The sequence below is a fragment of the Mchenga conophoros genome, linkage group LG22 (assembly GCF_057382185.1).
Source record: "Mchenga conophoros isolate Kocher_MC1m ecotype Shallow Benthic linkage group LG22, M_conophoros_male_GT1.1, whole genome shotgun sequence".
Lineage (NCBI taxonomy): Eukaryota > Metazoa > Chordata > Actinopteri > Cichliformes > Cichlidae > Mchenga > Mchenga conophoros.
The window spans coordinates 7,240,763-7,268,723 of NC_140546.1; the positions used below are offsets into that span (position 1 = coordinate 7,240,763).

Sequence of the window (27,961 nt, forward strand, 5' to 3'; positions counted from 1 at the left end):
GATGCCGTCAAGTCACATGATAAGTTATCAGTCAGTTCTCAGAACTCAGGAAGTTCCCCTTATATGGCCTCCAGATGTTTCCACTCAGTCCAGCACTTAGAGAAAACCAGTGTGTGTGGTGTGTATATCTATTCGTGTCTATTGTGAGTGTGTGTGTGTCAAGCAGGGAGCATGTCCTGAGACGCCCTCACAGTTCTCCATAAGTGTGTGCGTGTTCTACATGACTATGTAGGTGCGTGTAGTGTGGACTTGAATGTGTGTACTCTGTGTAAGTGTATTCAATTGTTGTCCAAAACCAAATATGGGGTTGTCTTTAGTCGGCCTCAGCTCTGACAGCATTACAGTGGAATGTGTGGGGAGTGTGTAGTGCATGTATCTGCAGACCTCTTATTATTGCTCAGTTTAACATGAATATGATTAAGCCTGGAATGCAGGATTCTTCTGTAACCATAAATGATAAATGATAAACCATAAGTGATGCAAACGCAATAATACTGAGTGTGAATTGTAACCCAAAGACAGTGAAATAATATTCCACCTGATAATCCCTCCTCTTGGCCTTGAAAAAGGCCAACATTCCCCAGGTGTGTCTCACTCCTCCGCTCGGCCGGCGACCTCTCCAGGGCATCATAAACACAGGCGCACCTGAACCAGCTGAGCCTGAATCTAGAGCCCTGCTTACCCATTTTACTAACACTCGTCCGACCAGAGGGATGAGACAACCTCCTCTCACCAATATACCTATAAGAGTAACAAAAGAAAACATGGCAGACATAAACACACCCTTCCATTGCCCAAAAACACGTCATCCAATCCTCCAGCGCCGTGTTCACACCTGAATGTACATGCATTGTTAAAGTGTTTTTCATCACGTCCGTCGCAAATTCAAGACATGTGTAAATATTTCGTTGCAGTTACCTGTGTCCACAGCCTCTCTAGTTAATGTCAAAATGCACTGATAACCCCAGTCATCCTCTGGATACAGAGGCGCAGGCTCAGTAAACAGACGAGGCCTGGCAGTAGCACAAGCAACACAATCATCTACTTGCTGTTCTTTAGCAATTTGAGCCATCCCATCCGGCGACTCAATCAATTTGGACTCTCGAGCGGGTAGACCTCTGCGTCTGGGCAATTCACCCGTCTGTCAAAAAACAAACAAACATGTAGCAACACTCATACATGTCAACACCCCCTTTATTTTCCAATTTCCCCACAACCCAGCTGTCCTTTTAGCTTCAGACTCGAGTCTCAGCCTGTCACGCTTCAGGCCTCTTTGCCACCTCCTCTTGGAGTGAAGAAACGCCCTCGGATTCTTCTTTCTTGAGCTCCCCAGGTAGACTACTGAGTGAGCCAGCCACGTTGCAGAGGATTATTCTGCCTCTGTTTTACCACCCGTGTTGTGACTTGGAATGAGCTTTTCCCTGAGCTCCCCTCTGCTCATTCACCTTGAGACCACTGGAAGCAGAACTATTACTTCCGGAGCTTGGCACGCATACCTAAATTATTAAAACACAAACGAAATCATAGACCCCTGATATAGCTTTTTGCCTTTATGAACCTGAGCACAATTCTATAATGAGCAACAACCTGCAATATGTACCAAAAATCTTCATGGTTACACCTGCAATTAAAGATCAGATGCATTTTATATCCGTTTTAATTCTTCCTTATCTAAAACCTCCTCAGTTTCAGGTTAGTTTTAATTAGTCTCAATTAATAGTTCTAGTTGTATTTGCAATCTCCCTACTGCAAACTGCACAAGAACATTACACATCCTCTCTAAAACACTCTCCCGCCAACCTGTAACCCTGTGTAAAAACATTAGTCAGCAGTTACATGTTAAGCTCCTTTAACTCCCAATTCACCTAAAAAGCAAATCTGTTAAATCAAACAGCTTCTTTACAACCACCTGTAAATCTTAAGAGTAATAAAAGATTCAGCACAACAGACAAGTATCATGTTCAGGTTTTCTCCGATCATTAAATCACTATTATTGCCGCAATTTGTTTTATTCACACTTGGGCAATGTTACTCCACTTGTTTATCACTAAGAGCCTCCTAATGGCCAGTTAGTGAGCTCTACGTTAAACTGTCCCCAAATTTGTTATTTGTTATTATTACTTGTTTTATTATTATTCTTTGTTTTCATGTCACTTGTCTGTTTTCTACTGCACCCTCCTCACGCATTCTTAACAAAGCAAAGCAAACCTTAGCAGCACATTGACCGCGGTCAGCCATCCACATTCCAGAGGTGCTATAAAAGGATTTCCTGTAAAAAGAATCACAGTTTTCAAGACAGGATGTGTCTTATCCAACACTCTCCCAAGAATACAGTGTAATGGCATCACCCACTCCTAACCTATAAACACCGTTTCTTCACACATCAGCCCAGAAATCCTGTAATAGACAAACATTAAGAACTGTAACGCTGTAGAGAAGAAAATGTAAATGTTAACGCTGCGCAGTTGCCTCTGTAAGCAACACACGACACAAAAGAGTCAATTAAAAGTTCACTCATCCTCGAATATTTTGTCATCCTTCTACTCCCGTAAAAAGAAGCACACATAAATTCATCCACCCTCTTATTCTATCTAGGTGGAGATTAACCTTGAGTCGTGGTCAAGTCTTGTCATCTTTTACCAGTCAGTCAGTTTGTTTTATTTCCAGTCTTTCATCCATTCATCCATTCTTTCTTTCTTTCTTTGCTGATAGTGGAAACCATCACCGCATTTAGATTTCCGCCCTCAGCAAAATGAGCTCATTTCAAAAAGGAAAACAAGAACTTTAGATCGGATTACCTCGCTGAATCCTTCTTAGGCAGGGACTCTCATTTTCTAATTGTCCCCATAAGTGGCTTTCTCCAGAGCCCATTTTAATGTGGAGAAACTCACTTGCAACAATTTTCTCGCCGACGTGTAATGCTTGTAATTTCCGATATGCAGATCTGCTTAAAGAAAAGATTCACAAACAAAAATCAGTGCACTGTTCAAAATATAAAACAAAATAAAATGAAAGATAACAAAAACAAAAATGCAGACGCCCGGGTCTTAGGACTTGTCACTGAATATTCCTCCTATCAGTAAAAATGCCAAACCTAAACCTAAACAGAGTCAAATCAACTCCACCTCAACCTTTTCATATTGATAAACCTATATGTTTTGTGTTCGTGAAACAAAATTGAACCGTTTCCATATTAAGTAATTTGAGCTCTTGAAATGTTTTAGTTCTCTTAATTCTGCCAGTTTATCTCAACACTTATTCAATAACTTTTATTCAACTGCTACTTGGTCACTCAAATCTTACCCGTTCAAATTGCCTAGGGTTCAACAAAGTCTAGATCCTAGTTATCATGAAACTTGAACGGGTCTACAATGATTTACTTACAATAATTTAGAATCATCACTCAACCTAGCTCTAATACTGGCACTGCGTGACTTTTCTCACACTGGAAACCAGAATTTAGTACAGATCTTTAATACCTCAGGCAATCGTGTTCAAGGGCTGGCCCCCCCCTTTCTCTTCTTCTTTGTCCGTGTGTTCCTCCTTTTATTAACTCTCCATCACAATGATGTGGTGCTCTGAAATAAGACTCACACTGTTAATTCATCTTTTCCACTCTGCACCACTGCTCAGGCTGTTTTCTTTTCTTCTTTTTTTTAGTGTACAGTAAACAATTGAGTCGAGGCCTTAAGCCCCAGATATCTCGCACGAGCATCGTTTTCATAACCAAACTGCTCTGGACTCTGCTCCCCACACTACACAAATGCCCTCTGGGCTTATTATTGTAACCGATTCTGTATTTGGATTTGTTGTGTGCAGCATTGAGCCTTTGTCAATAAAGCATTCTTCATTGCAGCAGCTGGAGCATTGTGTGTCACTTCTTAGTGAATTGAATCAACATTTTGATTTTGGTGCGTGGGTATGTATCAGTTTTCACTCACTCAACGAGTGCATAAGTGTTCATGTGTGTGTTTCTCTTCATTCTAAGTCGGCGCATGCAGAAGTGTGTGTTTGTGTGTTGGGGTGTGTTTGTGTTCATCACCTTCCTGTTCTGTTGTTTGGGTAAACCAGCGGCCTGAAGCATGCCCTGGGGTCCTGCCCTCCTCTTTGGGTCTGTTTGCAACCGTTGTTGCAGCTGCCTGCATCTTCTCCTTGTAACTTGACCCTTTTGCTTCTGTAGCTCCTTCAGGGCTTGTTCCTGCTGTTGGAGCTTTGCGTCAGGTCTGGCGACCTCCTGCTCCAACAAGCTTCCGCCTGATTTCAAGTCCTGTATGTGGGACTCCAAGTCTGACTGATGGGTTCAATTAGCAGCCAGCTCCTCCGGAGCCATGCTCAGTTTCTGCCCTGATGCCTTAAGGTCTTACTGAGGGCAAAAACCTCAGAGTCTTTTCCTTCCGCGTCAGATCGGAGTCTATTTATGTTGTCCTTACTTTGCTCCACGGCCTTCTGCAGCTCTGCTGTTCAGCTCTTCTCAGAGGTCAGCATTCTTTTGCTCACCCTCCCTTTTCCTCCGGGCTTAATGCGTGTCTCGTCACAGCTCTGTCAGCTGAAGCTTTAGCGTTCTCCATCTCCGCTGCATGAGATTGTTTTCTGCAGCACTGTTGACATCCTCAAGTTGTTGTTATGAGTCCAGCTGCTGTAGCCTTCAGGGGTCAAAGGGTCAAAGATGGTAGCGGAGAGGGCAACAATGGTAGAGGGGAGAGCAGGAGTCCAGGTCAGCTTCGGCTTTCAGGGCCGTCAAAGCAGCCTGTAATCAAACATAAAGAAAGAACAAAAACAAAACAAAAACAGGCGAACAGGAAAATGATGCTGTGTTGGCTGTGTTATTCAGAGAGGGGAGAAACAACGGGGCCTCCTTGATAGGTTTGTAGCTTGAACCTATTCGCTGGAACGTTGAAGGCAATATAATTACACAGCAAGCAAGACACGAAGTAGGCAAAGTTCCTCATGTTTCTCGTGCACGGGAGAGAACCGGACAGGCGCCGTTCCTTCGCTTGACCCCAGTTGCTCTCGTCCGTTCTCCCGTAACACTGCCCTTTTATTGAGGTTACATGACTATGCATAGGTTCATTAACATATGACGTCTACATACACACAAAGAGTACCTTGCCTCTGTGTGTGTGTGTGTGTGTGTGTGTGTGTGTGTGTGTGTGTGTGTGTGATCTGTCTGGCCGGTGTTCTTATCAAGTGGTCCACGATGCTGGGATCCAGTGGCTGACCTCCAACATAGCCAGAGAATCTTGGGGAGGTAAAGAAACCACTCACTTACACTCGCGTAAAACGAACTTAGGTCTCACCCGCCGAAAGGGTTTAACTAGTCTGATCCACTGCACGGATCTGTAAAATAGGAGTAATCCGCCGAAAGGATTTAAAACTAGGGCTCACCCACCACACGGGTTTTTAGGACTGATCCGCCGAAAGGATCTGAGCGACTGTATAATAAATGTCTGTGTTTTCTGTGTGTTGAGAGTGAATTGATTTAAACAGCACAATACGCTGCTGAATCACTCTCACTATTATTGTTATTTTATTTCCTGTCAGTAGCCAAAGTACTGGTGACAAGGGAGAACGGTTGAGTTCTGTCTCATAAAACTGACACCGCTCCACGAATAGCATGGAGTAGAAGGGCGTGTCAGCAACCACTCCTAAGTCTCATATCAGAGAAGGCTCTGCAGTTCTGTCATAATGGGTAATCAGCCCACCAAGCTTACTGCTGACGAGCAGTGGTTAGAAAAGAAATGTCCAGGCGCCGGACAAATTAGTGTGCAAAGATGGAGAAATCCTAAAAAGACCAAATGTCCCATTTGGGAAAGAAAATGCAGCCCCTGAGCATTAACACAAGTGAAGGAAGCTCTTTTAAAAGGAATAGGACAAACAAAAAACTTAAAAAAGAAAGGAAAATGTACGCAAGAATTACAATATTTCCAGGCCCGGAGAGAAGAAGCAGTTAGGCGAGATGAAAATAAATAAAAAAACAAAAAACAAAGAGAAAGAAGTCTGTGAAGGTTCTCAAAGAGAAAGAAGATAAACAGTCAGAAAAACAGAACTTAACTGCCAGTTTAGTAAAACCAGAAGACGAGACACTGTGCACTCCTCGCAATCCTTTTATTAAACCACCACCCGTTCCTGCAGCCGCAGCTGCAGCACCACCCGTTACTCACCCATATCAGGAAGAACATAATAATCCCTCATCAAGTGAAAACTAGAGATCAAAGTAGTTTAAAGTAGTTTAAAAAGGTTGGAAACAGACCCCACCGAATAGATATAAATATAAGAAGTACAAAAATAAAATAAACAAAGGCAAAATTACATTAGAACTTATCTTTAACGTATTGAAACTAATAATAGCAAGGATAACAACCTGTATACTGGTATTAACAATGAAACATAGTTGGCATGACGACCATGCCCAGAATGTATAGAATGAATAAAAGGAAATAATTCACACGAAAACCTATTAAATAAAATAGAGAGATGCATAAGGTATATTAAGGCTGTGTCATTGTTCAGCCAAGGACAGGGAAATGTCTCCAGCTTGGGAAAGGGTGAAACTGCAGATCACCCGCAGCCCTTGATGGATACAAAATAAAATATAAATGAAATATTATAATAAACTGTTGTATATTAGTAGTATAGTGGTATACACTAATAAATATTGTAATATACTATTGCTGTTATATAGAAAAAAGAGATAATAATATTAATAATGACATAATATTAATAAGAAGAAGCATCTTAGTCAGTTATGATGTGAGGTGGATAATTGTTAGAAGTAGTCTGCATCAAGTTTAAGGTTTGCTCAAACTCAGTATAATGACATGTGAGATGAAGAAAATAAAGAAAATATCTAAACTAATTAAGTGCATAGAGGCACTTGACCTGCTTGAAAACCTGTCATTCATCCTAGATGAGACATTGCTGAGATATAGAGCACACCTATAATAACAACTAATAAGCTAAACCATGTATACAACAGCTAAAGCTACAAGATTGAGAAGCTGAATTAAATATGTGGACACTACTAAGCTAATGAGCAAGTTACACATTTTTTATTTTTTATTTAATTGTTTTTTTTAGAGCAGAAGCTGCATGATATTAAAGCTCACACATGCAGCTGTCTGTGAGCTCAGTTTTTTTTTTCCTCACACTTCTGCTTTGTTTCTTTTTCTTTTTGACTCATGTCTGTTTTTTGTTTTTGTTTGATTATTTTGTTGGTTTGGAAACAAATTTGTGACCATACTTGTGGATCGCAGTGACACATAAGGATTAGGCATATGATTTACTGATGCCTAGTTTTAGAGCTGTGAGCTATGCAAAGTTTTTTTTTTAAATCCTAACTTAAAAGTTTGAAATATGTGAGATGTGTGAATTCTTTGAAAAAATAGAAATTATCTAAAATGCCTTAAGTAAAAATGGAGTGTTGCATCTACAAAGAAATAAAACAGAAGAAGCATTCAGTAACTTGAAACTAGCCTTTCTACTTACATGTAGATGGAGGAGCAGGTTACATGAAAGCTGTGATAACACAGGCATTTGGAGAAAAGCAACGCCCGCTTGCATTTTGCTCGTGACTCTGTTGCGTCAGGCCTGCCTGCATGTGCAGGCCTGTGCAGCCATAGCAGAGGCAGTAAAAAAGTCAGCTGACATTGTTTTAGGGCACACTTTGATCATCAGAGTACCCCACGCAGTGACTTCAATTTTACTCCAAGCCAATTTGTCCTTCCTCACACATGCGAGACAGCTCTCATATGCTGGAATCTTACTGTCACAATCTCACATTAGAATCGAGAAGTGTGGTCAGCTGAACCCAAGCACACTTTTGGCCTCACCCAAAGGTCATCCACACTGCTGTATGAAACAATTAGATGAAGAGACAAAGCCGCGTGCTGACGTTCACAGCAGACCACAACCTGGTTTCACTGACGTTTTGTAGACCACTCAGTGTCTAAAAATAGCTTAGGTTATGCGGTACCTACAACAGACAGAGTTATAGAAGCGAAACCGTTGACATCCTCACACTCGCAGGCCAAGATATAAATATATACACTGACAGTCAGTATGTTTTTTCAGCAGTACATCACTTTGCAAAAATTTGGCAGAACAGAGGAATGATTACATCTACTGGACACCCAGTACAACATGGAAGTCTTCTGAAGACACTATTAGAAGTTATAACATTGCCAAAACAGTTAGCATTATGTAAATGTGCTGCACATCAGAAAGATAAATCAAAAATAACTAAAGGCAATAACTTTGCAGATCAATCAGCTAAGTTAGCCGTACAACAAACTGTTACACATTAATGTCTACAGCCACCACGCAAATCCCATTTGACGTACTTAAAGATGAACAAAAAGCAGCACCAACCACAGAACAAAAAAAGTGGTTAAAATGCGGCGCACAACTGAAAGACGATTTAATGACTTGTGAAGGGAAACCAATATTACCAAAGTCTCTACACAAAACAGCAGCCTTAGTGACACATAGAGTAACACATGTGTCAACAGGAGGGATGGTACAGATAATGAATACACACTTTTACACTATAAATTTTGAAACTTCAGCAAAGGAATTTGTAAGAACATGCCTAATCTGCAAAAAACACAACTCACAAGGAAACTTAAGACCTAAGAGAGGCCAGTTCCCCACACCACCTCATCCATTTCATACCATCCACATGGATTTTATTGAACTGAATGAATGTCAAGGATCAAAATATGCCTTAGTGATCATAGATGTGTTTTCAAACTGGCCAGAGATATATCCAGTAAAAAGGAATGATGCAATCTCCGTTGCAAAATGTTTATGTAATCATTTCATTCCCACTTATGGCATTCCCTCATTGATCAGATCTGACAATGGCACACACTTTGTCAACGAAGTCATCAGAAAAGTTTCAGAAGTATTAGATTTTAACATTAAAAATCACTGTGCATACCACCCACAGAGTGCAGGATTAGTAGAAAGAACTAATGGCACTATAAAACAAAGACTGAGGAAGTGCATGGATGAAACAAAAAGACCATGGCCAGAGTGCATAGATCTAGTAAAAATGTGGATGAGACTAACCCAGGGCTCCCAAAAACTGACACCATTCGAAATAATTCATGGGAGACCTTTCCATTACCAATAACAAGGACATTGTGTTGAACAATAAACTGCCGTGTGATTCCTCTCCAGTCTCTTGCAGATTAAAACCAGGCGATTGGGTCCTCATACGAGTACTCCAGAGAAAGAATTGGAACTCACCCCGGTGGGAAGGTCCATACCAAGTACTCCTAACGACACCAACAGCTTGCAAAATCGCTGAGAGGCCCTCTTGGATCCACCAGAGCCATTGCAAAAAGGTGGAAGTGAGTGATAGCCCAACCTAAAGACACCACCCCGACTCTTTGGTGATCTATAAGGTGAAGGGAGGGCTGATTGGGTACATCCCGCCTTCTACTTCTCGCCTGTAGTCTACTCACCAGAGCAAATCGGTGTGTCTGGTCACCATGAAGATTATTCTGCTTACCACCTTGGCCCTGCTGCTTACAGCATGGACCCTGATGCACTTAATGGATCAAGAAGTCAACTTGCATAGAAGGGCATGGACATATGACAACTCACACCTGGTCGAAGTGACACAGGACCACATCCATCCCTGGATGAACAATGCCTGGTATAGATACATATATAATCTCACAGAAGGCAAAGATATTTATATATGCTCACACATGCCTGCTACAACACAGCATGCTACATTACATGGCAGACCTATGAACATGACCCAAGTGAAATGCGCAGCAAGTTTTGCCAGTCTAGGTTATCAATATTCAGGAATTGTCCTAAACCACAGCGACCCCCTGACTATTGGACTTCGGAATGGCACCTGTGACCAATTGTTTTGAGTTAACTTGAAGGTTAAACGAAGAAACAAAGCAATGCATTTTCCGGTATTCCTAGACCGAAAGCACTCACAATGTAGGGTCTGTGTCTGAAACACATTGATGTATCTGCTGTATATTGTAAATTCAGCTACAACAGGAGGGAATGTTGGGAGATTTTGAGTTTTGTGTCATGTTTATTTTGTAGCTTCATTTAAAGGAAGAAGAGCTTATGAGTTGTACAACTGCAGAATGGGGAAGTGAGACATTGCGTGCAGAGAATATGTGCTATGACCGTTGGACGCCTTTTTTCTGTTTCAACAGATAAGCTATCGGTTCCTCCTTTTAAGGAGTTGTTGTTGAGTTCTATACATGCCACACCTATTGTTGTGAAAGCTGTTTGAGTATAAATAAAGGATGTGCTGACGCCCCGCGCGATTCCTCTGTGACACATCTAGTACACACGTTAGTGCAGAACAGATCGGATCGTGTCGGGGCATCGCCCATGTACATGCAATATCTTTGAGTCTGTGTTTCTTGCCTCCTAAGAGTTTTCTCCTCACATTTTCTCACAGTGTTACTGGAGGTCAAGGTAATGCCATCCAGAGTAAGAATCTGCTTAGATACCATATTTCTAAGATTTTCAGGGCTGAGTACAATAACCTCAGTTTGATCTGAATTAAGAAGCAGAAAGCGCCCATCCAGCTCTTTATGTCTTTAAGACATTCCTCCAGTTTAACTAATTGGTGTGTGTTATCTGGCTTCATAGATAGATAGACCTGGGTGTCATCTGCATAGCAGTGAAAATTTATGCTATGTCTTCTAATGATGCTGCCTAGGGGAAGCATGTATAGTGTAAAAAGAATTGGTCCTATCACTGAACCCTGTGGAACTCCAGAATTAACCTCAGTGTGTGAAGAGGACTCTCCATTTACATGTACAAATTGGAGTCTATTAGATAGATATGATACAAACCACTGCAGCACAGTACCTGTAATACCTACAGCATGTTCTAATCGCTCTAATAGGATATTATGGTCAACAGTATCGAACGCTGCACTAAGGTCTAGCAGGACAAGCACAGAGATGAGTCCACTGTCAGAGGCCATAAGAAGATCATTTGTAACCTTCAGTAAAGCTGTTTCTGTGCTGTGATGAGCTCTGAAACCTGACTGAAAGTCTTCAAATAAGCCATTCCTCTGCAGATGATCTGTTAGCTGTTTGACAACTACTCTTTCAAGGATTTTTGATATGAAAGGAAGGTTGGAGATTGGCCTATAATTAGCTAAGACTGCTGGGTCTAGAGATGGCTTTTTGAGTAAAGGTTTAACTACAGCCACCTTGAAGGCCTGTGGTACATAGCCGATCATTAGAGATAGGTTCATCATATTTAAGATTGAAGAATTAATTAATGGCAGGACTTCTTTGAGCAGTTTTGTAGGAATGGAGTCTAAAAGACACGTTGAAGGTTTGGAGGAAGTAATTATTGAAGTTAACTCAGAAAGATCAATCGGAGAAAAGGAGTCTAACTTAAAATCAATAGTACTAAAAGTAGCTGTAGATATTATTACATCTGTGGGATGATTATTGGTAATTTTTTCTCTAATGATAAAATTTTTATTTGTGAAGAAGTTCATGAAGTCATTACTAGTTAACATTAAAGGGATGGTTGTCTCAATAGAGCTCTGACTCTTTGTCAGCCTGGCTACAGTGCTGAAGAGAAACCTAGGGCTGTTCTTATTTTATTCAATCACTGACGAATAGTAAGACATGTAGATAAATTCTGTTTTATTACATATAAATGTAACACTCTGTATTACTTTAATAACTTTAATCATTGAAAAGATGGATGTTGAAACCTTTTAACCCCTCCCAGATGTAATGATAGTGTGATGTAACAATAAACCGTCCCCCTGGTTTACCTCAATCTCATGTCTCTCGACAAAGTCTTGGTGGATCTTAAGGATGCATAAGCTTTAGTTGCTTTTATTCACCATATCAATTCAAAAACAGATGGCTCTCAGCGAAGGCGGTCGCACTTTTCTCCTCTCCTCCTCACCCTTATCTTCCCTGCTTAGCCTCTATGTCCTTGTCTTGTCTTGTGTGCATTACTTTCCCTGGAATAGCCTCCCACTGTCGTTCTCTAAAACCTAAAAGAGAATTATGGATTTGATCAACTGGTCTCTGAATGCTATTGACACCCTTTTCTCAATGAGAAATCTGGGCTCGGGAGAGCCCGAGTGCCCTGGAGGGACTTTCCCTGCCGGATACACGATGGACGGGTGGCAGAACTGGAGGATCATGTGCCTGGCGGGACTGTCGATCGAGGACGCTGAAGATATCTATCTATTCGGAACCATGATAACAGGGTTCATGCTGATCGGAGTTGGCTTAGCCCTGGTTTATCGGAGAAATAAGAGAGCGGAACCGGCTGTTCAAACCCCCCCAAGGCTGCCCGCTGGAATCGAAATGGAACGAGGCGCAACCTCTCACAACGAACGTAATATGGTCAACACCTTGGAGACGCTTGCAGCTGCTGTGAAGGCTCAAAACAACACCATTGAGCGTATGAGGGGAAACATCAGAGAGAGGCCTGCTCAAAATGAGACCCTTGAGCGACAGTTGGAAAACATCGCGGAACGGATCACTGCAGTTGTGAGGTCTCAGAATCAAAGAATGACAACACCATGGAACAGAAGTTTGATACCATCATGGAGAGGCTCGCAACTCTCCAACGGGAGATCGAGAGGCCAGTGTCGGAGTGTTAAAGAGCAGCCTGAAAAATTCTCCTGGGCTGCTCACATGGAAATTAACAAAACCAACATAAACATTGCGGATCCCCATCACGGCGCCAGCTGCAGGCCCAAGGCTGGAGCCGAACAATCACTCCCTGATAATGACTGTGTTACGGCTATTCTTCCCATCCCATGCAAGGACACCTGGATTGGCTGGAGGACTGTTTACTTAGCCTGATAGGCCGAAGGACACTGTCTCAGCTAAACTATGGACACACACACACACACACTTACACTGATAAGCACTCACTCATCCCCCCTCCCTTTCCAATGCCTTCGATGCTTGTGCCCTACCGGGGAAGATAGCAGTCAACTGGACCAGCACAGATGCTGCAGGACCAGATGCGCTGTCTACACCGGCTCTCTCTTACCCTTTACCCGCCCCTGTTGCTTGTCTTGTGTTTCTATGGTGTATTGATAGTCATGTGCTTTTGTGCTGAGGTGTTTTTTCTGTTATCAAACTGTTCTCCCACTAGGAGCTCAGTCTGAGTGGAGTTTTTTTTCTCCTCCTCTTACCTCATGTATTTTCGTTGTTTTTTCCTATCAGCCTACCTTTCTGACATGTCTGCCCAATGTGATGTTTGTGCAAAGTTGGTCAGAAGGTTCCTTTGTAAGTGCGCATGCGCCATTAGCGTGCTGCCTGCTGTAACCCTAATTTCCCTCGGGATGAATAAAGTATTCTGATTCTGATTCTGATAAGTGAGAACTAGGAATAATAAAAGCAAAAATCATGCTAAATATAAACCACAGAGTATACTGTCAATTTCCACGATTGAACTATAAGAACTACAGTTGTTTATTCCTTTATGACCATGAGGGTTTTTGACTAATATTCTACTCAACTCAGTAACATGATAGCTTTTAAGAATTATATACCATGGAAATAGGATTGAAAGATGAGTCACCTGACTAATCAGATGAGCTATTACATATAAATCCAGCAAATCCTTAGAGCCATTGTATCCATCCTAAAAGGCCTCGTGAGTGAAACATGTATCTATGGCACCTTGAGAGCCCAGAGTAGAAAAACATTATATAAGAATCAGCCCATTCATCCATTTAGCTGTGATTTCATTTTGAAAATCCTTTGTTGATTCCTCCTCAAGTTATTGTATCACAAAGTTATGTTTTCATGCCATCTGACTCCTGCCTGCCCAACAGGGTGACAAAAACACCCTGAGATTTTCACACTGGGGGATAAAAAAATACAGACTGTGAGGAAAATATTTCAAAAATATATGTCAAAATATATGTACCTATGTTAAAATAATTTGGTTCTTTTTGCAAATCTTAACTGACCATCACTGGTTAAAATCAGTTACTGAAGATCATTTCACAGACAATAGAGACTTTAGTTTTAAATCAGTGCTTTATTTAATTAATAGCTTCGGCTGACTGGTAATGTGCAAAAAAATGGGTACTTCTCTTCAGCATTTTTTATCTTCAGCATTTGGCCCTTTTTGCGATAAGGACGGAAGTGCAAATGTCTTAAACTTGAATTTTTCCCCCAGCAGCCTCAGAGAATAACATTCATTTACAAATGGGCAACCAGCATGTCAGCGTTTAGGCAGCTGACTTCCCATCAATCACTGGTGTAAGTTGCTCTCTGCAATGGTCTGGTTACCTCCACTCACCTCATCCAAACAAATTATGAGACCAAGCTGCCAAGATACACAAATAATTCAGAATGGGTCAAAGTCTAAAGTCAGGCAAAAGTGTGCAAGGCATAGTTTAATTTACTTTCTTTCACTTCCTTACTGACTGCAGCTCAATAGTTTTCTTGCATTTTTAACTGACTTTTTGTCAGTCTGAAAAATAAATAAATCAAAAGCAGCTGACTTCACCTCATCTGACATCTTCACAGTTCATGTGTCATACTCAAAATGCTAGACTATAAGATAAGAAAAATGAAAAAATAGCAGCTTTTCACTGTGATTCAAGAAACTGATGAAGCCTGATAAACCTTCTCAGGTAGGTTAATCTGTAACAAAGGGGCCCTAACAGGAAATGTTTACTTATCTTTTATGTGTGTGGGTGAGGTAGGAACTGTCGGCAGGTTTCTGTCTGAAGACCTCAGATTGAGCACTGCTTGATACATGAACAGCAATTCCAGTAAATCCAATATCTTTTATTTATGTTTCTGTGTGGCTTATACCCAATCAGCACGTACACTAACCCTACATTTGAATTCTATTTTTTCATTTATTCCTTGTCTCAGACCATTAAATCCCACAGAAGCTGCAGCTCAAAGTAGGAAAATAAAAATTCTCTTTTGCAGGTCTCATTTAATAGAACAGCCTAAATGAGTTGTGATACTGGTAAGTCTGTTGTATACTTTACACTTTTGATAGCTTTCTTGCCAGACTTCTGATAGGTAAGATATTATTAATACTGCATAGTTGCATAGTCTTATTGACCAGTGTGTTTCAAATGTGCACACATTCAAACAGATCTTTGAAAATTGCTGCTCACTGGTTTTCATTTCACACACACTCATGCTGCTGCTATGTCACATTATGTTTGTCTTCAATGTCTTGATATTTTTCTAGTGTTGTAGTTTTCTCTTCCTTTGTAAAAATCAGCTGCTGATAGACTTACCTATGTTTTTGATTTGTCAGAATGTCGAACATCAAACTGATGATCATAAGAAACAGTTTTGGAGCCATGTCTCCATTAACTGTGTAACATTTTTACATTGTAGGTTTTCAATAATAGAGAAGTCAAATTTCAGTGTGGTGCGAAAATTTCAAAATTTTGCAAACAGCTTTTCCTTTTTTAAAATCTGAATTGGTATGTAGAGGCAAGCCACACAGTTATTTTTTTTAATATTATTGGGATTTAAATATATATTCTTAGTGCTTATTTGCTGATTATATTGTTTTATGTATGTTAATAATATCGGCCTTTATAAACCAGACCCAGACGAGACAAGAACTAGGTTAAGGGTGACAAGTTGACCTTAGAAAGGGGAAGTAGAGAAAAGTGGAAGTTTGGTGCAGAGCTGCACCAGGAATCTGACACAAAGAAAGAGGGCCTGAGTAAACTGGGGGGGGGGTGACGTAGCCGAACAAGACACATACAGATTCATTGTGGTGATTTGTTTCAGAGCTGTGGGTCCATGAGAGCGCCTAACAGCTCCGGGAATGTAAAATAAAGATCATTTTTTGAGTTAGACCACTTTGAGCCGTGTTTTTCTTCGCCACCAAAAGAATACAAAGAACTGAACTTAATAATATTCATTTTTCTGACGAGGAATTTGTGAGATGTCAGGGTGTGAAACTCTGTATGACATGATATGGTGTGTTTTAAACTTTAGTAAAAAAGTAAAGGGAAAAGCTTCAGTGAAAGCACAAAAAAAACAACAAGGGGATTTCCAGCCTCCTCTGGAACTGCCACCTGACTCCACTCAACCACTCCCCCACAGCTGAGTAACAAAACTCCCCCCATCAAAGTGTTAAACAACATAACTCTGCAGTCACAGAAAGAGGTTTTTTCCTCATTCTTCTCAGACTCTCTAAACATGAAGAAGCTAATCATACTTCTCCTCTGTCACACTGCATCTGCAGGTAGGATCACATCAAGCCGCCATTTCAAGTTTTCGTATCAGATTTAGATTGTTTGAAGATGTTTAAATGGATTTAGGCTGAATATTTAACAAACTTGTCATTCAGAAATAGATGGAAAAAGTAAAAATAAATAAATAAAAATTAAATTATTTTTGAGTTATTGACATTGTTTTTCATAAATGTTAATTACTCATAATCATTTATACATTTGCACATCAAATAGCATTCCTCAAAACATTTACAGTATTTTTGAAAAACCCAGTAATATAGCATTCTACACAAAGACATGAATAATGCAGTATTTTACAGGATATACAGTGCATTTGATAAATGTGTGATAAATATCATTAATATTTATCACAGACTTAAACATTGCCCAAAAGACATTTCTGAGTTTTGTTCTTTACTGGTCCTTTTCCTACATGTATTTACTAAAATAGGATTAAAATTCTCTTCTGTCAAGTTTCATCACACTGATTTCAAACTAACTCCTGCTGTACACTTTTGTGCCATTGTCTGTAAATGAGAATATTAACTTACGCAAAGGGTACGTTAAAATATTCCTAACTTGGAGAAGTATCCAGGAAGTACTGTCTGACAGCCATAATAAGAGCTATTCGAATCCAGATATGAGGGAAAAGACCTTCTTTGTTTCCTTTATTACTTCCTTGCGGAAAGGATTAACTGGACCATCCTTTAGGGAAGGAGTGGAAATTATGTCCTCCCACAATTTATAGTCACTTCGGAGACCAGAAGGGGAGACGCGCAAGTGAGGACAGCTAGAAAAATGACCGTGCATCAGTGTGTAGCACAAATTAAATTATAAACTGCCATCAGAAAGCTGTATGGGGTCCAAATTATTCGCATTGGGGACGAAACACAGAATCATGGTATCGTGGAACCACGACTGGGCCAGCCCATGGAGGTGAGGTGACCCCCACGCCGAGCCAGAGGTCCGCATGCCGGAGGGACCTGCTTTGCCTGAGCTGGAGGTCAGCGCGCTGTCCGGTCCTTCATCGTCTGGTCCTGTGTGCTGGCCACCGTCCTGATTTCGTATTTGAGGGAAGAGACAAACGACTGGAGGTCCATTGTGCGTCAAAACAATGATTTTATTAAAACATATATGTGGGAAGCTGAGCACGATCACTCAAACAGCATCGATCTTCCCAGAACAATAAATGGGGTGTCATATATATAACATATGATGACGAGTATTATGCGTTAAAGCAGATAAAAAACATGCATCAATTCCAGTAATTCTACAGGACATATTCTAAAAAAGAACAGTTCCTTCCTCTGTTCCTCCGCCACCGCTAGATGCTTCCTGTTATTTCACTTACTGCACTTCACTTATTAGTAGAACTAAACTGTCACGTATGCAGGTAAACAACTTTTGCAGTTTTGAGCAGTTTCTAAATACTGTACATGTGTATTCAGGCAGACTATGTGTCTGTGTCCAACCTCAGTGCATGACCTTACTCGACAAACAAAGACATTTCAGAAGTATACTTCCTGACTCCGTTTGAGTCATCTGTTACCAGGCAAACTTCAATGCAGCAGGCTGCTGAGGGCACAGAGGCCTTTATTCTGTGAATTGTACTGTAAGCATGTATGCAATCCTTTCAATAGCTGTACTTTGATCAATTGATCGGTCGAACATCGCGTCGGCCGTAGCTTCAAACCATTAATTAACTTGACCGAGCTTCAACTCTTTAATTAGCACAAAAATGCAATGTGTATAACATGATTACAGTTGCACCTGCAATGAAAGATTATTATGTAATTATGCTCACAGCTGAAATACAGACTTTTAATGTAACATCAACAGTTTCAATAAATGCTCTAATGAAATGATAATGATAAATCATAAATGATGCAACAGTAATAATAATGGTTATGAATAGTAACAGTAAAATAATATTCTAATCTCTACACCACCTACCAAGCCTCGTGTGAGCCTCGGCTCACATCCTTGTCTGCTGCTCCACCGCCACTTTTCACGTGGGCGGGCCCTGGTCCAGCTCCATCGCCACCGCTGAACAGCGGCCAGCAACTGGACCCGCCTCGCCATTGCCGCCGTTGGACACATGGTCGGCCGCCGGATCCAACCCATCCCTGGCGCTAGTCCACGGGCCGGAGACGACGTTGGTCATGGTCGATTTCCTTTGCCATTCATGGGGGTGGGAGAGTAGACTAGGCCGGACGGCTCCCCGGCCTAGGTCGTGCGATGGGGCAATGTGGCGAGGCATGGTTTGCGGCGTGGCTGCAGGGGAGGCTGACACACTGGAGCTACATCAGGTCATCACGCCTCCCCTGTATAAGGCGTGCCGGGACCTGAGGTTGTGGTTTTGTGTGTAGGACGCAGCTGAAAAGCTGCCGCTGTGTTTTGTAAGAACGGCAACCAAAATAAAAGTATAAACGTATGAACTATGTGGTTGCGTCCATCATTCGTGTGCCACAAAACATAAACCAGAATTTACCGGTAACTCAGTAACGGGGAAATGACTAAACTCAATCCCACGTAATAGAAAACAAAATCATTTCAACACAAAGAAATCACAAAAACACAAACTCAAAAATGCTTGGTCCAATTACACGGAACCGTGACAGTCGTTTGACATTTTTAAGTGTGACACTGGAAAGCACACATCCATCCATCCATCCATCCATTCATTCATTCTTTTCTGTTTATCCTTATCAAGTTTCATGGGGGGCCTATCCCAGCTGCAGTAGGACAAGAGGTGGGATACACCCTGGACAGGTTACTAAAAGTTCACAGGACTAACACACTATACACAGATAATTATATTATAAGCAATTTAGAATCACCAGTTGACCTCACCCTCTAACTACATGTGTTTAGACTGAGGGAGGAAGCCAGAAAACCCACCCAGACACCCAGAGAAAATACCAACTCCACAAAGAAAGGCTGTGCCAGTAAAATATACTTAAGAAATTATTTTTGAATTATTTGGTGAAAAAATATTTTTGTTTTTTCAGCTATTATTATCTTCCCATTTACTCACCTTGTTCTTCCTGTTCTTGTACAATTTCTCTGTTCTCCTCGCCTTCTCACAATCAGATACAACCACACAGTAAAATTAAAAGACAACAAATAATAGGCTATAATCTGATGATAATTATTATAAGAGCAGATTGGGGATCCAAATTTGATGTCACAATAACAAAATGCTTAGTTATGTGAAATCATCATCAGTGACTATGGGCAAAACAGAAGCTACACTCTCTTCATAATATGCATGTCCACTCTTACCTGTTACTTTTTGCTCTCTCTTGTTATTGTCTTCATCTTGCTCTTTCCCTTTCTCTCCCTCTCTATCCTCTTCTGTCAGTCTTTGTGCTGTCATCCAAAAGTTAATTTTTACAAAGAATAAAAGACATAAGCTTATTCATATCAGTTTAAAGCAATATAACACATAGACAGGTAACATCTTTTTGACTTCCTGTCACCTGGATCTGGAGCTGTAAACAAAGACTGAAGCCCAATTCAGCCAGAATAGGAAAATACATTTTTAAAAACTAAAATAAGAAAGCACAAATCAGAAGAAGAAAATTAGCTAATGTAGCGATTTAGGCTACATTAGCTAACGTTTATGATGCCGTTTAGAGAACAAATAAAAATAAGCAGAGTCTTTGTAAATCACAGCATCATTACCACATAATCAGAACAGTTTGACCTTTTGCTAAATTTCTATGAAAGTGTGTTTTAAATCTGCATCACTGATTTGTGTCATGACATTACCTCTTTATCTTCTTTCTGCAGCACAGAAGCACACTTGTGGTAAAATCTGAAAACTAAAGCTACCAAATAATACAGCTTTCTATTATACATTAGTTCTCCAGAGAGGAGGGGCTGTGATTCTAATGACCTGATTACACTTCATATTTGTCATAATGTCATAATCTTTGATTATATACTAACATCGTCATTATTATTGGGTTTTTTTTCTACAGTGACACACTCACTGATGGATTTTGTCACTGGATCTTCTGGTCTCCAAAACTTTTCAGAGTTTGTTGGTGTTTTAGCAGTTGATGGGGTTGGCATGCTTTACTGTGACAGCAGCAATTACATATTAGAACCAAGGCAGGAATGGATAAAAGAAGTATTTGAAAACAGCACTGAGCAGAAGCAATCATACATTCATCTGTGTTTTGAGGACCAGCCGGTCTTTTTTACAACCGTGATTCGGAATTTGATGCAATACTTCAGCCAAAGTGGAGGTACAGTATTTTTCATTTACCTCATCTGAGATCATTATAAATCATAGGTCATTTACCTGAGTCCTGTTCTTTCACTATATTTTCAGCTCACACTTTGCAAAGGACAGGTGGCTGTGAATGGGATGAAAACACTGGAGAGGTGACTGGTATGGTACAGTACAGTTATGACGGAGAAGGCTTTGTTGCATTTGATATGAAGACACTGACATGGATTGCACTAAAACCAGAGGCTGCCCCTTTTCAACATATATGGAATAATGACAAACCTTTAATCCAATTTACTGAAGATATCCTTACCAAGACTTGTCCAGAACAACTGAAGATATATTGGTCTTTTGGAAAGAGCTTTCTCCAGAGAAAAGGTAAAACATGAGCTGATCTAGTACTTTTTATTTTATGGTTTGTCCTCAAGCCTATTCAAATGGTGGGCCACGGGCCACATGCGGCCCAGAACCAACCTGCGAGTGGCCCTGCCTGTGGTCCTGGCAGATATGCAGAGAAGACGCAAAAAACAATTAAATAAATTTAAAAAAATTGAAAATTGAAATTCCTACAGTGTAGTGTAGACTGTGAATGCAACACTCCTAGTAGCCTAGCAATATTTAACCCACAAAGCACCGTGATGTGAACATATTAAAATATCATCGTAATGTAGGATGCGACAACAGCATGTCTTTCTCAATCCTAACGCGTAAAAATGACAATGAAAACCATCAGTTTAACTCTGCCTGGACTGACAAGTGCTTATTCATTTTACTGACAAATCCAAATGCCAAACTTATGTGTTTAATTTGCAGTGAGTGTGTTGCAGTACTTAGAGGCACCACAATGACAAACACCAGATTCCTACACAAACTTTCCAGAGCAATCTCAGGAGAGGGCTGCAAAAGTAGTTTAATTGCGAGTTTAATTGCATCTTACAACCGGAGTTGTACTATTCAATTCAATTCAATTCAATTTTATTTATATAGCGCCAAATCACAACAAAAGTCACCTCAAGGCGCTTCATAGATACAGAGAAAAACCCAACAATCATATGACCCCCTATGAGCAAGCACTTTGGCGACAGTGGGAAGGAAAAACTCCCTTTTAACAGGAAGAAACCTCTGGCAGAACCAGGCTCAGGGAGGGGCGGCCATCTGCTGCGACCGGTTGGGGTGAGAGAAGGAAGACAGGATAAAAGACATGCTGTGGAAGAGAGACAGAGGTTAATAACAGATATGATTCAATGCAGAGAGGTTTGTTAATACATAATGAGTGAGAAAGGTGACTGGAAAGGAAAAACTCAATGCATCATGGGAATCCCCCGGCAGCCTACGTCTATTGCAGCATAACTAAGGGAGGATTCAGGGTCACCTGCTCCAGCCCTAACTATATGCTTTAGCAAAAAGGAAAGTTTTAAGCCTAATCTTAAAAGTAGAGATAGTGTCTGTCTCCCGAATCCAAACTGGAAGCTGGTTCCACAGAAGAGGGGCCTGAAAACTGAAGGCTCTGCCTCCCATTCTACTTTTAAATATTCTAGGAACAACAAGTAGGCCTGCAGAGCGAGAGCGAAGCGCTCTAATAGGGTGATATGATACTACAAGGTCATTAAGATGAATGGGGCCTGATTATTTAAGACCTTGTATGTGAGGAGCAGGATTTTGAATTCAATTCTGGATTTAACAGGAAGCCAATGAAGGGAAGCCAAAACAGGAGAAATCTGCTCTCTCTTTCTAGTCCCTGTCAGCATTTTGGATTAGCTGAAGGCTTTTCAGTGAGTTTTTTGGACATCCTGATAATAATGAATTACAGTAGTCCAGCCTGGAAGTAATAAATGCATGAACTAGTTTTTCAGCGTCACTCTGAGACAGGATATTTCTAATTTTAGAGATGTTGCGCAAATGGAAGAACGCAGTCTTACATATTTGTTTAATATGTGCGTTGAAGGACATGTCCTGGTCAAAAATGACTCCAAGGTTCCTCACAGCGTTACTGGAGGCCAAGGTAGTACTACCATGGTGAGGGTCCTGTACAGCCCAAGAGAGAGCTGCAGCAGCTTCCCTTCGTGTTTGCTGGATCCTGGCGAAGAATAAAAGGCCTTTCACAGATTCTGAAACAGTGTAATTTTCATTTATTTAATTTGTGCATGCTGGCCGTGGTGGATGCGGTGATAAATGACGAAAACAATTAAAGTGAGTGTGACATCTGCTATTAAAAACGTACCCATGTCAGACAGTTTAAATATTCGTAGAGTTGAAGTTCTGGCGTCAGACTAGTTTGAAATGCTGTTAGATGACCCGAAGAAAACTGATGTAATGTCTATAGCAGGAGATGGGTTCACAGACAGAACTGATAATGCACAGTAATGCACTTACTACCGTTAGAGGGACACTGGCGAAATAATGTTTGAGAAGATTTCAGCTTTTTTTTTTTAGGAAAGTGGTCTGGATATGAAGCGTGTCTGTATACTTGTGACACATGATCTGACAAACCCAAATGCAGTAAGGAGGTTATTGCTATAAACCAGGAGTGCTGAACTCATTTTACATCAGGGGCCACATACAGCCCACACTGATCTTAAGTGTGCTGAACCAGTGAAACTCCCCTTTCTGTCAGTGTAAAGTAGTTAAATATTTAACTGTTTTTCTACATGATTAAGAAAATCATGTAGATTATGTAGATTTTCAACGGGATTAAGAAATAATTAAGAAAAAGCTGCTGTGACAAAGAAAGAAATCTGTTAGCATGACTCTTTGGACTTAAATGGTTAAATTTCATACAAAGGCTGGTCACTACCCAGATAGTCCATTTTTATTTGTGGGTTTTTTTGTGTGTGTTTGTTTGTTTTTAACTCTGGGGATGGGGATGGGGGGAGTCCAAAACACTAACACAGCCACACACAGGGTACGAGTTCTGCTGCAAATTGTTTTGTGCAGCATGGCCATGCGTAGGTTAGCATTGGCATATACCATATATACCTTATATATCATATATCAGTCAGGTTAGGGTTACATTTAGCTTTAAGTACAGTATAATACAGCCTTATGCAGCTGCTAGAAAGCTAGTGAGTCTTTGGCTTAAAGGGCTCACTCTGTGTTAAAATACACATATTTTTGCTTTATTTCGAAAAAATGTTTAAATATGTTTTTCTGCTATTACTTTTTAAACATGTACACTGCTTCTCTTTGCATCCACTCTCACTCCCTCTGATTTCCACCTGCCTTTTCTCCAGTTCTTCCCTTAGTGTCTCTCCTGCAGAAGACTCCCTCCTCTCCAGTCACCTGCCATGCTACAGGTTTCTACCCTGGCAGAGCAACAGTGTTCTGGAAGAAAGATGGAGAGGAGATCCATGAAGGTGTGGGTCCTGGTGAGATCCTCCACAATGATGATGAGACTTTCCAGATGAGTGTTGATCTGATTGTTTCATCAGTCAAACCTGGAGACTGGGGTAGATACGACTGTGTGTTTCAGCTCTCTGGTGTTGAGGACATTGTCACCAAACTGGATAAAACAATAATCAGAACGAACTGGGTGAAAAACGTTCACATAGGTGAGAGAAACAAATATGATGTTTTGCTTGATGATACTGTGGAGACATATAGATATACAGTTAGTTCCATAAATATTTGGACAAAGGCAACTTTTTTCTAATTTTGGTTCTGTACATTACCAGAATGAATTTTAAATTGAACTACTCAGATGCAGTTGAAGTACAGACTAACAGAATTTATTCAGTGGGTTCAAAATGTGAAGAACCATATATGCATTTCTTAACAAAATCCCTTCATTTCTTGCACAAATTAAATAAATGAAAATGAATTGTTTATTTACAATACCTGGTTGAAAACCATTTTTTGGTAAAGACAGCCTGAAGTCTTGAACTCATGGATATCAACAGATGTCCTTTTTAATGCTCTGCCAGGTCACACTTCAGCGGCTTTCAGTTGCTGTTTGTTTGTGGGCCTTTCTGTCCTAAGTTTGTCTGTAGAATGTGTGCTCAGTTGGGTTAAGATCAAGTGACTTTCTCAGGATACACCAAACTGGAGTTTTTGCTACTCCTGCTATTGTAGCAATTTATCTATCTATCGATTTATCAACCTATTGATATATAGATAAAAAACACAGCAGGTGAAATAAGTATTGAACATATCACCGGTTTTAGAAGTAAATATATTTCTTAAGGTGCTATTGACATGAAATTCTCACCAGATCTTGGTGAGGATTAACAACCCACCTAATCCACACATGCAAAGAAATCAAACCATTGATATCTATAAATTAAGCTATGGGTAATAATGAGAAATAACACAAGGAAAAGTACTGAATAGTATTTCACGCCCTTAACTGCTCGGACAAAACGGCCCATAACCCTCTGTCTGTCTCTTTAATCAATACAAAATGCAGCCAGGTCAGCGCCATCTCAGGGCACCCATTTGACCATCAATTTGTATCACTTGGTCAAAAGGCGAACATAAACTTTCATTCTCCAAAAGATGATTCTGTTCATCTGGACGTAGCGTTTTTTGGGAGAAATGTTTCGTCACTCATCCAAGTGACTTCTTCAGACTTCTTCAGTCTGAGACTGAAGAAGTCTGAGTCTGAGACTGAAGAAGTCACTTGGATGAGTGACAAAACGTTTCTCCCACAAAACGCTACATCCAGATGAACAGAATCAACTTTTGGAGATTTACTTTCCTGGATGATTGAGAATGCATCAAGACGATAAACTTTCATTGCGAGTCTGCACTAGTGGGAAATCTCCCATGATTTACTGGAGCCTGCGGGACCTCATTGCCGACTCCTCCTCTCCAGTGTCAGTGCCAGATGACATTGGGTCATCACTGACCACAGCACAGACACTAAACATGCCTATAGGTTTTAATGCATCACTATACACTGACTCAACAGGTTATTAGAGCCGCCAGAGCAAGCAACCAGATTCTCTAAAGCTTTGGTCAGGTGCTTGGCCTGGTCTTGAAGTTGGACTAATTATCCAACTTGCAGCTTCACCACCATTTGGGCCAGCGCGTCCACGTTACGGTGACACTGGCCTCTGGTCTGTCATTGCGAGTGGTCCTGAGTTTTTGTACCATTTGTAAAGCAAGCACCCTGTAGACGCAGTATTGCAAATCATGCAGGCTTTATTTATAGTGTTTTTATGACACTGTTGTAAGGATACTTTTTAGCTCTCTCCCACAGCTGCTACCTCGTTCTGTATCCAATCTCTGTTTACTTCTCTCCCCTCGGATCCTGGCAATGCTCAAGATAGGGGAGAACATGATTAGATGATGGAGAACTACATCTGTACATGTTTAAATCATCCTCTACTGAGGAACCTCTGAATCATGAAGCTCACGCACCAATCTTTCTTTCTCACTTTCTCTCATTTACATAACATTGTCATATGATGACAGTAATTATTAGAATATATTTACATATCCTTTATATATTTGTTTATATATTGTGATAAATATCAACACTTCACCGAGTTCTTTTGATTCCTCAGGCATCCGATGGAAGACAAAACACTGCTCCGTAGACCATTTAACACTTTATTACTTCTAGAAGGGAGATGCGTCCTGCATGACATGTTGCCATGGATCTCAAAATGGTGGTGTGCCCCTAACAGTTTTATTGCAGGGCGTCCCACTCCAGTCTAAACAACAGTGTTTCCCAGCCATTCAGTAGTTGCATTGCACAGCATACTCATAGGTTATTGTGTCCTTGCCTCACCAGAAAATAGTTCCCCGTTATCTCTATTTTGCAGCCAAGCACGGGTAGGTCTCTCCTGCAAACTAACGTGTGTGAGAGTCTCCTACATTCTATCACCCAAGGACACATGGTCTAATGCCTTTATTTTTCAGGGCTGTGTCCGCTTAATACTACACTATATAACTTTATAACACTTATTAATAAAAAGCATAGCCTTATTGAGTCACTGCAAATTATTTAATCCCAACAATTGACATAATATTTATTCAATTACACTTTTGATTCCAGAGTTTAACTGGTTGTATCCACAGCAAAAATAATATGGAGAGACAGAATATTTTCTTTTATACATGCATGTGTAACAAATAGAAGCAGTATTGTCAAAAAGATTAATTCAGTTATTACAAGGCCCAGCCTAAATTACTATGGTCCATAAAGAATGGTAATCCTGGAGCCTTGCATTGCTTAAAAGCAGTAGGTTGAAACTGGGGTGAAGTGCATCAAAACCTCAGATTTAGTCTTGGTGTCATGGCCTGGATGTTTTAAACCACACTTCAGAGCAGTGTTTTGAAACATCTGCACTTTAGAGGGTCAACACAGTGTTGAAACATCAGTATCACGCGTCCCATCCCTATCTTACACTGCTCCTGTCACATCAAAAGACATTCACACAGAGTTTAAAATGTATCCAGTTCATTGAATAAATATGTTATTAGAAATATTGTGAGATGAATGTACTTCTATTATAACCTGCTTCATCTGCCACTATTATCGTTTTTTCTTGTATTTTGTTGTGCAGAGTTGCCCATCATTATTGCAGTCTGTGTTCTTGTCCTCATCACTGGTGCCATTGGTTTCATTGTTTACAAAAAAAAGCAAGGTAAGAGATTTAAATAAGCTTAAAGAAAGCTTAAGTTTGTCAAATAGCAGCAGCAGTGCAATGCTCAGTTACATTCTGTTTGCAATATCGTAGTATCAGACATGATCAATTCTGACTTTACATAAGAGTAAGTGTGATTATTGTGTTTAAAAATTGCAAAAGCTGAAAAGATGTTTTTCCTCTTTTAATTCAGAAAGACGCTTGACATCTTGTAAGTATAACCTTGTTGTTCTCTGATCTGACATGCATCCTAAGGTTAAAAGAATATTTGTAGTCATTATTAAATATTTAAACCCAACAGCTCCTGTCATCATGGCAGCATTGACTGAGAGACCACGTACAGGAACACAGGACTCAGACTTTTAGAAAAACTTCTTTTTATTGTTTTAAAATTTAAGTGGACATGAACTACCACATATATAAAAGGTTAATTTTATACCATGGGGTCCTACTCTAAAAAATAATAAATAAAAGAACAAAAAAAAAAATGAACATTTCAAGTTTTTAGAGCATTTTTAGCACCATCTTGTGCCAGTACAGATTGTAATGTCACAGGATTGATTGGTAGCTGCTAATAGACTCCTATTAGTTTATGTTAGCTAGCTAGTGACAGAATCAATAACTATATATAAGAACAGTAAAACTAAAAAGCTGCCTAAGGGGGGAGGGGTCACTTTTGTGATTTACCTGGCTGCATCGCTGGGTTAGCAAGCCTGAGTCAGACACGCTGATTTTTCCTCGTCAGGTTAGGTGTAGATTAGGTGTCAGGTTAGAATGATCCTTTAATTGTCCCACAAGGGGAAATTTGGATGTAACAGCAGCAAGAAAGACACATATACAAACAAACAGTACACAAGGCACAGAACAGAAACATACACATTTTTTACATATTTACATCAAGGCCAAAACAGAGTA

The 27,961-nt window shown here is 40.3% G+C and overlaps 2 protein-coding genes across 2 annotated transcripts in view; one reads left to right on the forward strand and one right to left on the reverse strand.

The window, feature by feature from the left end:
* The window catches only part of LOC146548697 (major histocompatibility complex class I-related protein 1-like), a 235,562-nt gene that overhangs the window by 59,158 nt on the left and 148,443 nt on the right, over window positions 1-27,961 (reverse strand). The window lies entirely within an intron of this gene.
* Window positions 16,135-27,961, forward strand: part of LOC146548700 (major histocompatibility complex class I-related protein 1-like) — a 30,538-nt gene continuing 18,711 nt past the window's right edge. Inside the window, exons 1-6 of the mRNA XM_085263062.1 lie at window positions 16,135-16,227; window positions 20,203-20,472; window positions 20,559-20,834; window positions 23,687-24,004; window positions 26,966-27,046; window positions 27,240-27,257. Of these exons, the coding sequence (XP_085119188.1) occupies window positions 16,182-16,227; window positions 20,203-20,472; window positions 20,559-20,834; window positions 23,687-24,004; window positions 26,966-27,046; window positions 27,240-27,257 (1,009 nt within the window). The 5' untranslated portion in view covers window positions 16,135-16,181. The remainder of the gene's footprint in view (window positions 16,228-20,202; window positions 20,473-20,558; window positions 20,835-23,686; window positions 24,005-26,965; window positions 27,047-27,239; window positions 27,258-27,961) is intronic.